This window comes from Lissotriton helveticus, chromosome 10 (genome assembly GCF_964261635.1).
Source record: "Lissotriton helveticus chromosome 10, aLisHel1.1, whole genome shotgun sequence".
Taxonomy (NCBI): Eukaryota; Metazoa; Chordata; class Amphibia; order Caudata; family Salamandridae; genus Lissotriton; species Lissotriton helveticus.
The window spans coordinates 654344279-654360227 of record NC_136071.1 but is presented as its reverse complement, the minus strand read 5'-3'; the positions used below and the strand labels follow the sequence as shown (position 1 = coordinate 654360227).

The window sequence follows — 15949 nt, the reverse complement described above, 5'->3', positions numbered from 1 at the left end:
GCAATGTCTGGCTTAGTATAACCCTCCAAGTCCCCAGGTACAAGGCTACAGTTTGTAATCTGTGGTGTTTGGGGGGTCCTTTTAAAGGAAGAGTGGCCAAGAGATGGTTCTATGACATTCAAAAGGCCTCTTTTTTCAACCAAAGTTAGTGGACCCAGAGATTCGGACACCTGCTTAGCTGAAACATTTATTTTGATTTGAACCTTGACGTCTTCCGTAACCATACCCATGTCCATCTCTATATCTTCGATCACTATTATTAAGGAGTGCTCATCAATAGCCTGAGGCGAAGGAAGTGCTACCCCGGTGCTTTGATAGGTCAGCTTGGGGTGGTGTAGCACAGTCATCTTGGAGAGAGCAGCACATGTACCTGCCTCAGCCACGCTAACTACACCAGCGGCCATTCACGGTGCTTTCTCTTTTAATATAGTTCCCCTCAGACCCTTTGAGAACATTGACAACACGGATGGATGAGATTTCAAATATGAGAGGTGACCCCGGGTTTTCTTTCTCCTGATGGTCTTTTGTAATTTAGGAGGGGTGGATTTATCAGATGCACCTCTGGTTAACCCTGATGAGAACCCTGGTGACCCTGCAGCAGATCCTAAAGGAGTGATTGAATGCCCTGAACGCAGGCACCAGGATAGTTCCTTGCATATAATCGTATTAATGAATGAAAAAGCAAGATAAAAAGGCAAGATGCATGGCGCCAGGGAAAGTGTTGTGTATCAAGCTAGATAGTCACAGCTAGCTCTAAGCCTAATAGCAGATTCTAAGAAATTCAGCACGTAAAAAACAGTGCTACCCAACAACATTTGTAAAAAAATAAAAGTGGGTCTTGGCTAAAATTGTCATTTTTCAAAATGGGAAATTAAAAAGGACTTTCTGGGAGTGTCATAAAATGGGCAAAACATCGTAAAATTAACCATGTCCTGTGGAGATTTTCCATCGCAGCCACAGTACGACAAAGTGTGTCCCTTATTCAGACCCCTGGGGTGGGCAAGAAGGAGGTGGAAAAGATCGAACAGGCAACCTGGTCAGTAGAAAGATGAATTTATGAATCCCAGTAAGTACGGCTCTACCAACTGGGTGGTCCTTAACATGACGAAGCGACATACACTGGGCTTCAGTAGCTCCTTTTCCTTCCTTGCCATGATCTGATACTCATGGAAGGCCACCTTAATAAGGTTCAGATCCTTCTTACTAGTCACATCAAGAGTAGTGTGGAGCTCTCCTCTACCAGAATTCGTTAAGCTGTTTTTGAGATATCTAAGCCACAGTACCCAGGAGGCATGGTCAAGATCCAGAAAATCTTTTAGGATTGCATTTTTAATGCGGTCCCCTTCTCAGACCAGATTTTTAACCTGAGATACACAGGGCGATAGGCTATCAAGTTGGTGATGTAGGACATACCTAGTTACTCATGAGCAGTGAAATAGGGGGTACCCTGAGGAACGGATAAAAGCTGTCTCAAAAATGTATTTTCTGCGCTTTGAAGATCGCCTGTAACAGTGTAACCACAAATGTCACTGTCATAATGTGCCTTTGAGATACACTTGGCCATGTAAAGCTTCAAAAGAGCCACCACTGGTCTTTTCCCGAGTCGAGAGCGAAAATTTAAAATTGCTGCAGTCTCCCGGCTAAGATTATTTTTCTTGCGGGTAAGTTGAGGCCTGATTTAGATCTTGGTGGATAGAATACTCTCTCCCAAACGTGATGGAGATCCCGTCCTCCGTATTACAAGTGCCATAGGAGATAATGCACATTTGTGACGGAGTATCCCATCTTCCACGATCTAAATCCGGTTCTAAAGTTTGAACTTGGGGACTTTTTCTGGTTATGTTATTAACTGTATTGAGTGCTCTGATACATTATAACTTATTGAAAGGAGCCTAGGCCACATTGGCCAAAAGCTCACACAACATCTATTGGTAGCAGGGTGTTCGTTATCGTGGTAGCACCAAAATCGTTGAGACATTTGCAATGTAAAGACCAACAAACGTTGATTTTGGATGTGCAGCAAGCTTGTGACCACTGCTACTTACCTTTGTATGATGAAAATGATTTTGGATTACAATCCTACAATTACCTTTAGGCAGTACTAGTCTTATGCATAAGAAAAATTAAGAAAACATTTAGAGTACAGATATGAATGCAAAGTAGATCCGCTGATTTAAATGTTCATACTCTGAAGCCATCAAATGCTTAGTTCTGATTCAAAAGGGACATGTGTTAAGTACATAACCATGCTTTATATAGCAGGTTTAAAGTTGAAGTAGTGTAATTATTATCTCCAGCGTTTCATCTTCACATCATAGAATGTTTAATTTCTTTATGTTTGCATTACAAATATTGCAGTTTACAGTATCTAACAGTTAAGTAATATCGGTGGTATTCAAAAGCAGAATGATATTTTTAAAATGACCATAAATACCATCTTTCCATTTCTTCTATAGAATCCATGTCCAGAGGCACATTCTTCATTTCTCTCACAAATTACGTTTAATTGGTTTACTGGGTAAGTGTTATTTTTATAATCTAGTTGCCTGAAAGATTTAAGGGAGTGAAAAGTGCCTATTACATACATACAATACATACATACAAAATATCTACTCTTGCCAAAGCAAACCCATTATTATGATGCCGGGCAGACCGTTTCGGTGTTGTAACTGACCGACTGAAGGTCGGCAGTTCCTACCACCAAATTACAATGAGACCGCATATGGTGCGGTCGCAAACTCCCATTTCTCTATGGTAGTTTGTGCTGCAGCCGGTTTCTGCCTTCAGCACATGTTCCCATGGAGAAATGGGAGTTTGTGTAAAGCCCAGCATCGTGTGGCAGGCACCATGCAGGGATTCACAGGGGGGCACCATAAGTGCCCCTTTGTGCCCCAACCAGAGGCAGCATGGAGAAGGGGCCCTGCTAAGGGCCCCCCAAAGTTGCTTTCTGACATGCTTTTCGTGTCGAAAAGCCTGACATAAAAAGCTTTTCAGAAACCGTCATCGTAATTCCGACGTCGGAAACGCTGTCTTTAAGGGATCAATTGCCGGGTCCAACTGGCTGATGGACTCCTTGAGCCTATCAGTAGCCAGGTGGAATAACCAGCCGGTTTCACTTCTGATTGCCGTCATTGTAATACGTCAGTCGAATGTGAATGCGAAGATGTTGGTCGGAAAGCCTCCGACTGCAGGTCGGAGACTTTCTGACCAACATCAAAATGAGGCCCTAAATAGCTAAGCTCTTCAACTGACAGGCTATTGACAAACTGTATATTGGCAGTTATAGCTAAATCCTACTCATTTTTGAAACAAGGTGGCCCCAAGCCTCCTTGGCTTTCAGTGGATAGCCAACTGTCTTACCATCATGTTTAGGCGGTGACAGTAAAAACTATAATGACGAATAGTTGTAATAACATTAATACAAGGCAGTGCCACTGAAGTTTGCCAGTTAATATGAAGAATAATGAGCATTAATCAGATGTTTTATACTTGCCTTTAGCTTCTGGCAACATTGCTGCTAATTACTGCAAGGTGCCAAGTTAATTACTGTTACTATTTAGAATAGCAGAGCCAAAAAACGTTGTGGTAGTCCCATGGTAGGACATTTATATTCTTCCATTGCATTATCAGCAACTTTTAAATCAGGGCTGAAGCAGTCACCTTAGGTCCAAAAGGTCATTACAGAAGCCAAAAAAGATTTAACTGCCCCAGATCAACCTCCAGGCAAGTAGTGTGTATTAGTTACTTTTTGCCTGTAGTCAATCCATCCATCGCCTCAGATCCTGGGGCCTCTTTTGGTGTGTTCAGACTCCTTGCCTCCATCTTCTTGTTGCTTCTCCCCACCTATAGTCATTTTGAATCTCCTGAGATGCTAATGGAGATCTAGCAGCTAACGCATTGGAGGGACAGCCACCATCTGATATGAACCAGGATTTCAACTCTTGCTTTTTTGTAGGTAAAAGTCTTTACCGTTTTCGCTATCCCTCTTTTCAACAAATCCTCTTAATAAACCATTCAGGATGGTTAGCCTATCTTATCGTCCTTCCTCACTAAAAGAGGGGGATTGGTATTGTGCCGCTGACATCTAGGATTTATACTTCCCCAACTCTGTTTGGAGACCAAGACACAAGATCAGCCATTATCACATGACAATTTATTAGAAAAGGGTCATATACCGAGTTAACCGTTGACGATGATATGATTACCAGTTCAGCCACCATCAACAAGTTGCAACTGTACTAAGGTTTTTTCCATCAATCACAAAATTATAAGAACATTTCTTTTAGTAACTTCAGAAAAATTACCAATAGAATTGGTTTTAGGCTCAAGGAAGAATATTCCCTTTAATCAGAGGATAGGTCTTCTATGCACTGAGTGAGTACAGAATGCAGAACGTGTATTTTTATATGCCATGCCTTATAGTGCATTGTCATACATTCTTACATACTTTAGTAGGTCAATCAAAATAACATACTGACTTAAATGTGTTCCCCTATAAATGAATGCATTTGTAATTGCAGTTTTGCATTTTAAAATAATTTTCTAAACATTTATTAATTTACACGTGTATTCACCTTCCTATATTGTAATAGTGTACCTTGTCGTATGCTCCCTATGCTTATTCATCAAATTCAGTTAATGCTTTTAGTCATGATTAGTCTACAACATAATAGTATATTCCATTGCATATTATTTTATGTTATTATTCTTTGTCTTGTGTGTATTTTTATTGTATTGTTGGCCTCAGTCAATGTTGTATCAACAAATTAGACGTGAATTCTGAGTTAACACTTGTGTCCCACTACCAGCATCATTTCTTGTAGCATGAGTTATTCCTCTGACTTCCTTACTTTCTCCATCATACCCTTCTATCTCTTCTTACCTATTTTCTAGCATTCCCTCCTTATCTAAACCTCATTGTCTTATTGGTGCCTCTGCCATCTTTTTTTTACAACCTTCTTCTCTCTCCCCTGACATGGTAAAAACAACCTTCTACCTGCCTATCAGAAATATAGGACACATCAAAATATGACTTTCCTGTGTGAAGAAGCACAGCCATTATTCCTGTGTGCCTTGTTTAGCAAAGTGTGACATGAGCTACTTCTACACTGGTAGGGTGGCCTCCTGTTCAGTACTTTCAGGTTATTTCCCAGTAAGAATAGTCAGTGTAAATTTCTACTCCACTTCCTTTTCTAATGAGAACACAAGCACCCAGACCAGTTTCAGCCATGTTGGGCTTCATCAGTAAGGTGCCACTTTAGACCTATGGCACAGTGAATGTGAGATCCAGGCATACTTTTGGAACTTAAGGCATTTCACTGTGAAAATAAGCAAGTGATTCCTTTTTTTTGTTTCGGAAAATGATAAATAAAGTTTAAAAAAAAAAAATTAATAAAGTGATGGTTGGAATGCTTGGATTGGAGTTTAAGACCATTAGCCCACGAAGCAGGAGTATGTTATTTAAACTTTGTCATAATGTTAGAAATGGGGGTGTCTAGTTGGCAATGGTTTGTGCCTTGACCAAGTAGGGACCTTTCCTTCTAGTCTGGGTAAGGGGAAACACTTCTAAAATAATCCTTGCTCACCCCCTTGGTAGCTTGGCATGAGTAGCCAGGCTTATCCCAGAGGCAATGGGTGAAGCCGTTGCTCATAACTCACAGTAATACAGTGAAGACACTACAAAAGGACACCACACCAGTTTTAGAAAAATAGCCAATATTTATCTGTACAAAACAAGACCAAAACGATAAAAAACCAACATACAGTTATTCCAAATATCAATAAAGCAAAAAAAGAATTGAAATGTAGTTCCTTGAAGTCAATAGCTCCCTCGGGTCAGTTGATAATCTGAGGTCAATGGGCCTAGCATTGGTGGTCCAAGACTGCAGTGTGAGACGAGGCGGTGTGCTGTGTAACTTATGAGCGGTACCCCCAGACCTATGTGCAGGCAGCAGCGTCTATGTCATCTTGCAGAGGCATCGTCTCGGAGACCAGGGTGGCGGAGTGAAGCTTGGTGGTGCTTAGTGTGGTGCCTACAGGTTGCATGCAAGCAGCGGCTTGGTGGCAGCAACAGACAGCATCATTGGGGAGAACAGGGTTGCGGTGCAAAGAGTGTCAGTGCCTTCTGCAGTGCCTTTAGGCCACGGAGCCAGCAGCGGCATCGGGTATGGCATTGGGTTACGGTTTCCCTCAGTGGCAAGTGAAACACACAGTCCCAGATGCGGGACCCAGAGGAAGGTGAAGTCTTTGCTGTTCATGAGACTTCTTGAGAAGGGGGCAAGCTCTATTCAAGCCCTTGTTGACACTCAGAAGAAGAAATTTGTAGGAAGTTCAGTCTAGTCCTTTCACTGCCCAAGACACAAGCAGCCACTGTAGGCCAACACAGCAAATCACACAGCAAAGTGGTAGGTTTTCCTCACAGCTTCTCCGGCTCTTCTTCTTGGCAAGTTTTTTGATCCCAAAGAGTTACAAAGTCCTGAAGTCAGGACCCCAATATTAATACCACATTTCCCTTTGAAGTTGGTACAAACAAAGTTTCTCTGGCACACGTAAACCAGTTCTGCCTGGCTTAGGCCAGGTTCACTACTAGAGGTGGAGACAGCTTTGTGGAAGGCAGCCACATTCTACCCAGGTGCAAGTGACAACCCCTCCCACTACTCTAAATGCAGAAAGGTCTATTCAGCCTGGCTGTGAGTCACCCAGGGAAGACAGGACATACTCAGCCCCCCATTTGTATTTGTCTAGTGTGAATACACGTCCCCTGCTCCTGTCACTCTGAACCCAGACAGTATATACACAAATTGCAAAGGCACACAGGATGGTAAAGCAAGAAAATGTCCACTTTCTAAAAGTGGCATTTTCAAGCACACAATGAAAAAATCATCGTCACAAAAGCCTAAACTCCTGCTCTCTATCTTGTCCAAATGGAAAGGGATGCTTGCAAGGTGTTACAAGGCAACTCCCACGTTAATCTATGAGACAGATAGCCTTGCAAAAGTGAAAAACGAATTGTACAGTATTTCACTATCAGGACATGTGATACACACCAGTACATGTCCTACCTTTAACCAACACTGCTTCCTGCCCACAGGGGTACATTGGGCCTACCTTACGGGTGTCTAATATGTAAGGAAAGGAAAGGGAAGGTTAGGACCTGGCAAGTGCACCCACTTGCCAGGTCGACATGGCAGCAAAAACTGCACGCAGACACTGCTGTGGTAGGTCTGAGAACCCTTTGAAAGGCTACTTGCATGGGTGGCACAAACAGGGCTGCAGGTCCACTAGTAGCATTTGATTTACGGCCCTGGGCACACTTGTGCACCTTACTAGGGACTTATTAGTAAATAAAATATGCTAATAATGGAAACACTTATCCTTAAACACAATTTACAGCAAGAGCACTTGGTCTTTAACACTAAACAGCAGTGAGAAAGGGCACAGCGATGTTATACCATCAAAATCAGGAGGTCAGAAAGCAAAAAGTCAGAGGAAAAACCTGTCAAACATGCCAAGTCCAACACATAAGAAAAATTGATGTAATTGAATATAGTGCCTTATGAATAATCCTTAACAATTGAAACAGAAGTTTTTTACAAACTGGAAGCTAGTGTAATTGGTGCTTCAGAAAGAGAGGTGTTCCCATTCCTTTCCGGCAATTTGGCTGCCACACTCTGTATAAGTTGAAGGTGATAGAAAACATTTTCTGCAGCTCCCAGATATAAACTATTTCAATAACTCCATTACCCATATGAATATGCAGATGCAAATCTACATAAGCAAGAATGTTATGAAATGTTTTCAGGGAAAAAAATCACCACCTGGAATCACCTTCAAGCTCCTACAAGTGGCTACAAAGCTCTCTACGACGCAGGACCAGCGTATCTGAACCACTGCCTCTCATTCAACTTACCTGCCAAAAACTTTGGCTCCTCCCCACTGACACTGGCCACTGTCCCATGGATCCACAAGACCAAAACCGGAGGAAGATCCTTCTCCCACCTCGCTGCCAGGACCTGAACACCCTGCCTCTCCACCGCAGGCAGCCCCCGTCGCTGACCCAATTCAGCAAGGATCTCAAGACCTGGCTCTTCGACTGAACCCTTGTGCCCAGACGGATCAGCAGCCCGCCCCCCCCAGCACCTTGAGCAACTTGACGTTCTCATCAATCCTGACACCTATGTTTTGAATAATAATCCTTGTCCATTGCTTCCAAAATTGTCAACTCAACCACCCAACCATTTCTTCTTCACAACCTTTAACCATTCTTGTCCTTCACCTGCTTTTCTGCCCTTTCTCATCTGGTCTTCCCTCCCCTCTTCAATTCTGCCATGGCTCCTTTCCTGCACTGACCTCTAGTTGTTTAGCCTCCAAAGTGACATTCCACCTAATGTGATTGTTCCTCCTACAAGTGTTTACCAATCATGTTGGTGTTGTACTGAGGGTGATTTTGTACCTCAGTGTGATTTTGATCTTAAATGTGTGTTTTGCTTCTGAATGTGTTTCCACACTCCTACCCACTTTGCACCTAAATGTGTTTTACCTCAGAAATGTATATTGTGTTCCTTATAATTTCGACTCTTCGAAAGGTGTTGCACTTGGGTCATTTTGAAAATCAAGGTGATATTGCAAAAGATTCTTCGTTCCCAAGCCCATTCAGTATCAATGTATCAATGTACGGCCACCTATTAACATCCTTTGGTCTCCACTGGCTGTCCTATGCAGATGACACCCAAAATCATGTTAGACTTGATTACGCCATGGGGCAGATTCAACAGAGTCTTCAACCCTGTTTACTAGAAATCTAATAATGGATTAACAAAAATATGATTACCTCGATCTCTGCTCACCTATGATCTTGATTTCTTAAGGAATGTGGATATCTGGCTTGGTAAACTGGGGAAACCGCCTCCATCAGCCAAAATTGCAAAGGATCTTGCATTCAGCCTGTACACAGAGTGTTATATTTGAACAAGTGAACTCTGTTCTTCCACCAACTGAAGCACTTATGGAAGAGTCTTTTGTTAATTCTTTAAGAGTATTGAGCAACAGCTAGTAGCTGCAACTTTTCTTTCGAGGCTTGACTATGCCACTGCCTATTATTAATGTATATTCACAAAGTTGCTTTCCAAGTTGCAATTGATACAAAATATGTCTATTTCTGACCTGTGTAAATTTGAACTCATATTGGACGCATAATGTAAACTGCATTGGCTAACTGTGGAGCAAAGAATCAGGTTTCTTTGGCTCCTCACGCTCTGTATGGCATCGGGGCTGCTGCAATTCTGAACCGTATCAGAGTTTACGTGCCTTACTGCTTATTTAACTTCTCCCAGGAGGTTAAGGTACTAGTTACATCTGTTACACAACCCCTCTATAGAGCAAGGTCTTTCTCTGTTCTAGCTTCCAAAGCCTGGAATCAACTCGCCACTTCCTTTAGAAAAATCCCAAACCACATGAGTTTCTGAAAACAAATTTGAAACATTTATTTTCGAATAAATAAGCAGCATTTTTTCTCTACTTACTGTCAAGTTCATTAGCACCAAGATGCCTTTGTGTGAACGTAGTACATGATAAATATTTGTATTTATTTATACATTCCTTCATTTTGCATCTTAATGTGATATCACAATCCTGCTTTTGTTGCGTAAGGATGAATTTGGACCTAAAAGTGATTTTGTTCACATGAATGAGATTTGTGCTCCTAAATGTTTTCCACATTATGCTGCTGTTGCACCAAGGATAATTTTGCATCTCAGTTCGCCATCAAACAAATGTGATGTTATAATGATGCAAACCTTTTACATCTACTGCAACATCGTACTACCACTTTTTGTCTCTCCACTAAGTGGTTAGGCACCTAAATGTAATACCAACCCCTACTGACTTTCTACTTAGAATGATATTACACGTAACTGTAGTTGTGCCCCTAAATGTGATTTGTTGCTCCTGGATCTGTTTTTGCAAGCTAAAAGTGAATCTGCACCTTATTGGGCTTTTGCACTGCTCAAACTCAAAAGATCCTGAAAGATACAGTCAAGATTCTGATTCAATCTTGATCTCAACACAGAGAAAAGACAACTCAACACTACCAAAATATGATGGAGGCAGGACCCCACACCAGCACATCTTACCCTCCTCAGACCTTCAGGCCTCTCCTACAAGAAACACATCTTTAGAGAAAAGGCTGCTTTCTTTTGCAACCAACTTGACTGGGCAAAAACAGACTGAGAGATCTTTACAACATTATTAAGTAACAAACTACCCTCACCTCCCAACAGGAAAAGATAGCCACTAATGAATGCTGTGAGTAAATAGGGAACTAACGATGTATCCATCTCCTTGGGAACTCCCTCCACAGACCCTACCTTGTACCTGAGGAACACACAAATAATCAAAACCGAGTAGGAGCCTCTCTTACCAAAGAACAATGTCAATTGGTCAGAGTTTAATCGTTGACAGAAGGTGAAGTCCACAAGATAATTGCAAATTAGAAACCCAAATCCCATACCTCCGATCCCCTCCCATCCTCACTAGTACAGAACCTGAATCACATCATCTTGCCGTTCTGGACCAAAATCATCAATGCTTCCATGTCCTTGAGATGTGTGCCTGACTCCCTCCAAATAGGCCAAGTCACACCCAATTTTCGACCTGTCACTAATCTTCCTTTCCTAGCAAAAGCAATTGAAAAAATGTGTCTTGATCCAATGCAATCAACACATCGAGAAATTCAACCTGCACAACACCATCCAATCAGGATTCAGAATCGGATGTAGCACAGAAACTATTATGCTCAATATATCAGATAACATTCTCAGAACCTTACACAAAGGCGGCTCGTGCCTCCTAATTCTACTGGACCTATTTGCTGAATTTGACACTGTTAACCACCAAACTTTACTTGAGTCCCTGAAAAATCACACTGGTATCCATGGCATGGTCCTGAGATGGTTTGTGTACTATCTACAACACCTCTTGCAACTCATAAAAATAAGCAATTGCCTTTCTCCAGTTCTACAAGGCTCCATCCCTTTTTAACCTCTTCATGGAACCCCTCACAATTATCTTGAAACAAGCAGGTGGGGAATATCACCAATATGTCAATGACATGCAACTTTACTACAAAATATCATCCCATAGTGACATCGGCAATTTGAATATCACACTGAACAAGATACAAACCTGACTGAGCACCAAGTACCCAAACCTCTACTCCAATAACTCTGAACTATTACTCTTTTCCCTTAATGACAAGAAATCGCCAATCCAACAATGGCTCAAGAGCATGGATGCTCGTAATTGTTGTCTCACACTCTCCAACTCCTTGAAGTCCCTGGGACAAAAACAAAAACATGTCATTGAAAGAACACATTAACAATTCAGCCGCAGGGGCGTTCTACGACCTAAAACAGCAAAGAAAATCAAACCGTTCATCCCGCCCGAAGACCTAAAGACTGTATTGTAATTGCTTGTCCTCTTGAAACTCAATTATGGAAATTCCATAATCACCAGGACCACAAAGAGTCACCTTGTGCCTCCTAGAACAATTCTAAATGCAGCCACTACACTACTCACAGGCACCAACAGATTTGACCACATCTCACCTGCTTCCAAGAGTCTCAGTTGGCTCCCATTGAAGGAAGATACATCTTCAAGACAGCCTCTATCACCCACAAAGCCCCCCACACTGCAAACCCTTAATATTTAGAAAACAAACTATTGAGAGCGGGTAGAACTCGGGCTTTAAGAAGCGCTGACTCATTCCTTCACATCCCTCCTAAACTGAAAACAAAAATCCCAGAAACTTTCTCTCAGGTAATGCTCCATCGATTTGTAACTCTCTTCCTAAACACCTTCGCTGCAACCCTCCCTATACCTGCTTACTTAAACAGAGTCTCAGAACTCTACTACTGAAAAAATACTTACACCCGTCACCCTGAGCCTACTACACCAACAGGATCATTCGATCCGGTTGCCTGCCCCAATTCAGCATCTAATTTATCACTAATGTCTTTGAGGGACAATGTAGGATTATCTGTTCCTCATTGAGATTCATATTCTATGTTGCTTTCTTTTTATTCCTTCCGTTTATACTATGTTGAATACTTCTATCAATGCTATGTCTTGTAAAGTGCTCTGATACCCTCAGATCTAGCCGGCACTATATAAAACTCCTAAACAAATATTAAATAACATAAATGTATTTTCATACCGTTGTGATTTCTTTTTCCTACAAATGATTTCACACTCCTGTTGATGTTGCACCTAAATGTTTTTTTTGTCCTAAATGTGATATTGCTCCTCTGTTTGCGATTCAAATGTAGCACAATTTACTCTAAGGATGATTTGAACCTAAAAGTGATTTTTATAGATATATTTGATTTTTCACATATATATGATTTAAAAATGTTTTTAATACTCCTGCTGATGCTGCACCAATTGTGATGTTGCACCTCATTGTGCTATTTGCCAGATATGAGGTCATGCTGATGCACCCCTTTCCACGCAATGTGACTACTTAATACTGCACTTTCTCTCTGTACTGACTGAATACACCACAGCTGCATATTGAGACTGTTGTATAATGAAACTGCTTCTCAAGATCAATAGCGTACCCATTTGTCATAATCTTGTTATGATCACCAAATGTATTACAAAGAGAGCATCATATCAGAGCAGATCAAATTAGAGGATGCATACAACTACACGTCAGAGATTTTATTTCCTCCGACCGATCCAACCTAATCCTCAGATATAACTACCACTGAGATCTGAAGCCCAGCCCATATCTCAGACTGGTATACGTTAAAAGTGGTCTACTGATTGGTTTCTTTGTAAATACATAGACTGCTATGCTGATATGCTGTGCTTTGTGTTCCTATTCTTAAAGAACACAAAAACCCGAACGAGCAAAAAGCTTTTTGTTTCCGGTTAAAAACATATGTAAACTACACAACAACCTGTAGGAAAATAGGACAGTGAAGATCCAATCCTCAGATATCTCCATACCTTTCACATATTGTTTGATACCCTGAAGAAACTAAACTTTCCATTGTGACTAGGGTTGTTAATGACAAAGAGCCCATGCTCTAAGATGCCTTTATCTTCCTAATATAACCAACCCAACCCATAGAAACCAGACTACATTGTACTAGCATAAATCAAGGTAGTTGGGACCATAACCTGAAACAAAGTTACTCCAATCAGAGACAGATAAAAATACCGTCAAGAATCAAACCCACGAGGACATACTTAGCACAAGACATAGAACTGGGCGTTTGGAAATACTACTGCGCTCAAATTACACTCATATCTGTACATTATAGACATATATTGCTCCATTTCAAGTTTATTAATAGATTATACTACTTACCGCAGTACTTACACAGGCTAGACCAGGAAAAGTCTGTGCAGTTCCCCTGGTGCCTATGCGACCCAGCTGGCTTCTCTCACCTTGCATGGGATTGCCCATCAATCTGATATTACTGGGAAGAAATCGTCCATACTATAACAGAGATAATGGAAACTACAGTTGACTTATATTGATATGGCAAACATAGTACACACACATTTTTGCATGCCATAGAATATTGAACACAACCCTATTGCCTTTGCTTGTTCCATTTTTTTACTACTGTGAAATGGTTAAGAAAACATTCTCCAAAACACAATCAAATATATAAACAGTAAACAAAATTAAAACAACACCCAAATATATTGTTCAAATTTGTCTTTTAATGGTATTATGAATTTGTCTGCCTGTTGTGGAACTGATTAACCCTCCCCTGGTGAAGGTAAGCTTCTCTGAAGGTGTCCATTCAAATAAAATTGTACTTTGTAAGTTGTAGAGATTACTTTATACCAAACAGGTCCTAGTTGAATGTGATGTTATCGAGCCATACCAAGGGAGTCACTTTTGGGTGAACTTGTCATAGGCTTCACTTAAATGGGATCCATTGCAAAAGTAATTTTACCCTTAAGGCGGGTTGCTTAAAACATCAATGTTTTTGTCATTTTGATGTATGCACTTAGAGGCATTATGACTACAAATTTAACCGGAAACAATTTATTTTTAAGTAGTGAAAATTATCAAAAGTGCACTATTATTCTGATTTTATTTTATTTCATAGCCTTCTAGCCCACTGTGATAGGACTCCGTAGGTAAAAATAGGCCACCTCGAGCATTATTGGCAGAAGTCGAGGGAGTAGAACATCAATGGCCACTATGAAATACTGTTAGAACATTCCACCCTATAAGTGCAGATTGTCTAAATTTAAAACCTCACAAGGAATACACCATGGGTGCAAAACTTCCCATGGTTCCCAGCAGCTTCCTCTGTCCTGGGCCTGTGCTGTCAGTGAACGCCTTAGACACCCCCACCAGTGCGCGTACCCCACAACAACTGACTTTAATTGGAAAATGGGGTTTAAAAATAGGCATAATTAAGTCTCAGTAGCCACTGCCTTTCTCTCTGCTCTGTCAAACTGCTCTGTTCCCTCAATTTCATTGGGCAGATGAGGAGGTGGGTACTATAACGGCTTCCCCCGCTCTGTCTGTGGTTTCTACAATGTCACAAATTAGCAGTGACAGTGGGAATGGTGGATGAGGGGAAGAAAGCCGTTTTTCCTGTCAAACAACTGCAACATGTTCCACCTGATTGTGAGGGGTACAGGCTGCAGATGAAATGCATTGATGAGATGACAGCAGCAGGCCTCTACCAGTGTTTATATCTCACTGCACCGCCCTAGTTCTCATTGGTGCCTCCAACATTCCAGTGCCTGTCATTGTACATGTATCTTTTCAATTGCACTATACTGAACAGATCTTTCATTTCCAGCATTATGATAAAAGGATACAGACAACCGCTGGAGGAGGAAGACATCTGGGCTTTGAGAACTTCAGACACAGCTGAACAAACTGTATCCAAGTTTTACAAGCAACTTCAGGGGGCTTTGAATGAGCAGAAACAGTAATATCACATTTTCCTATTTTTATAAATGCTATTTTAAATGTGCATGGCTAACATTGTTGGAAATCGGCAAATATTTCAATTACAGTAATGTAAGTCCATGTACTTGTTTCCTTTGATTCAACAGAAGTGAAAGCAGGATAATTACTAAGTCAAGGAAACAGGAAAAGGACACCCAGACTGTGGATGAAGCTGGTGAAGTGGAGGTTCTCATAAAGAGCCCAAGGCTGCTGATAAATTGGATCGTCCTCTTAAAGATTATAGGCCGTGCATATGGCGTCTATTATTTACTGGCTTCTCTTATGCTTCTGCTCTTCACCGTCTTTATGTTCATCAACCCAATAATTATGCGGTATGTAGCAGGTGCCTGAAAGTATATAGATATATTGTTTACATTGTGTTTCATTCACTGTGGTACTCGTGATCTGCCTAGTTCTGTGAATAAGAAACAGAATTTACATCGTGATAAAACAAACATTGTATCAGTAGTCCTGCAGACAAATCCTTACCTTCTCAAAAGTGCTTCCTACATCTTAGTGTGCATGATTAGTTTTTAATTCAGGGCTGTGTGGTGGAGTGTATTAAATACCAAAAGATACCCATATTAAGGCAAAAAGTTATAGAGCTGCCCCATGAGACAAGAGCTGAATATCTTAGCACTAATGATCTTCAAAAAAGAAGCTATTGTTGGTGAGCCATTCTGGCTCAATATTTATAACACTATCATGATCATTACCCTGGGGTAGGATCTTTGAAAATTAAAAATGTTCTGAAGGTAAATGCTCTATGCTTTTGGACTAAAGGAGTCCAGCTCCTCTAAAAACAGAAGGCTGGATCTTCTGGCTACACTACACTTAGGGCCAGATTCACAAAGGTAAACTTAGGCCGAAAGTCTAAGTTTATGACTTTAGGTATTCACAGAATAGTATTTTTATATCTGCACTCGGGGAAGAGTTTCCGCACTCAGGTTGGAAACTCGG

The 15949-nt window shown here is 41.1% G+C and overlaps 1 protein-coding gene across 4 annotated transcripts in view; it reads left to right on the top strand.

Annotated features, from left to right (window-relative positions):
- The window catches only part of LOC144784431 (multidrug resistance-associated protein 1-like), a 1265484-nt gene that overhangs the window by 455126 nt on the left and 794409 nt on the right, over nucleotides 1–15949 (top strand). For all 4 annotated transcript variants that reach the window (XM_078663181.1, XM_078663182.1, XM_078663179.1 and 1 more), the window contains exons 6-8: nucleotides 2457–2518; nucleotides 14838–14969; nucleotides 15097–15321. In XM_078663181.1, coding sequence (XP_078519307.1) covers nucleotides 2457–2518; nucleotides 14838–14969; nucleotides 15097–15321 — 419 coding nt within the window. The remainder of the gene's footprint in view (nucleotides 1–2456; nucleotides 2519–14837; nucleotides 14970–15096; nucleotides 15322–15949) is intronic.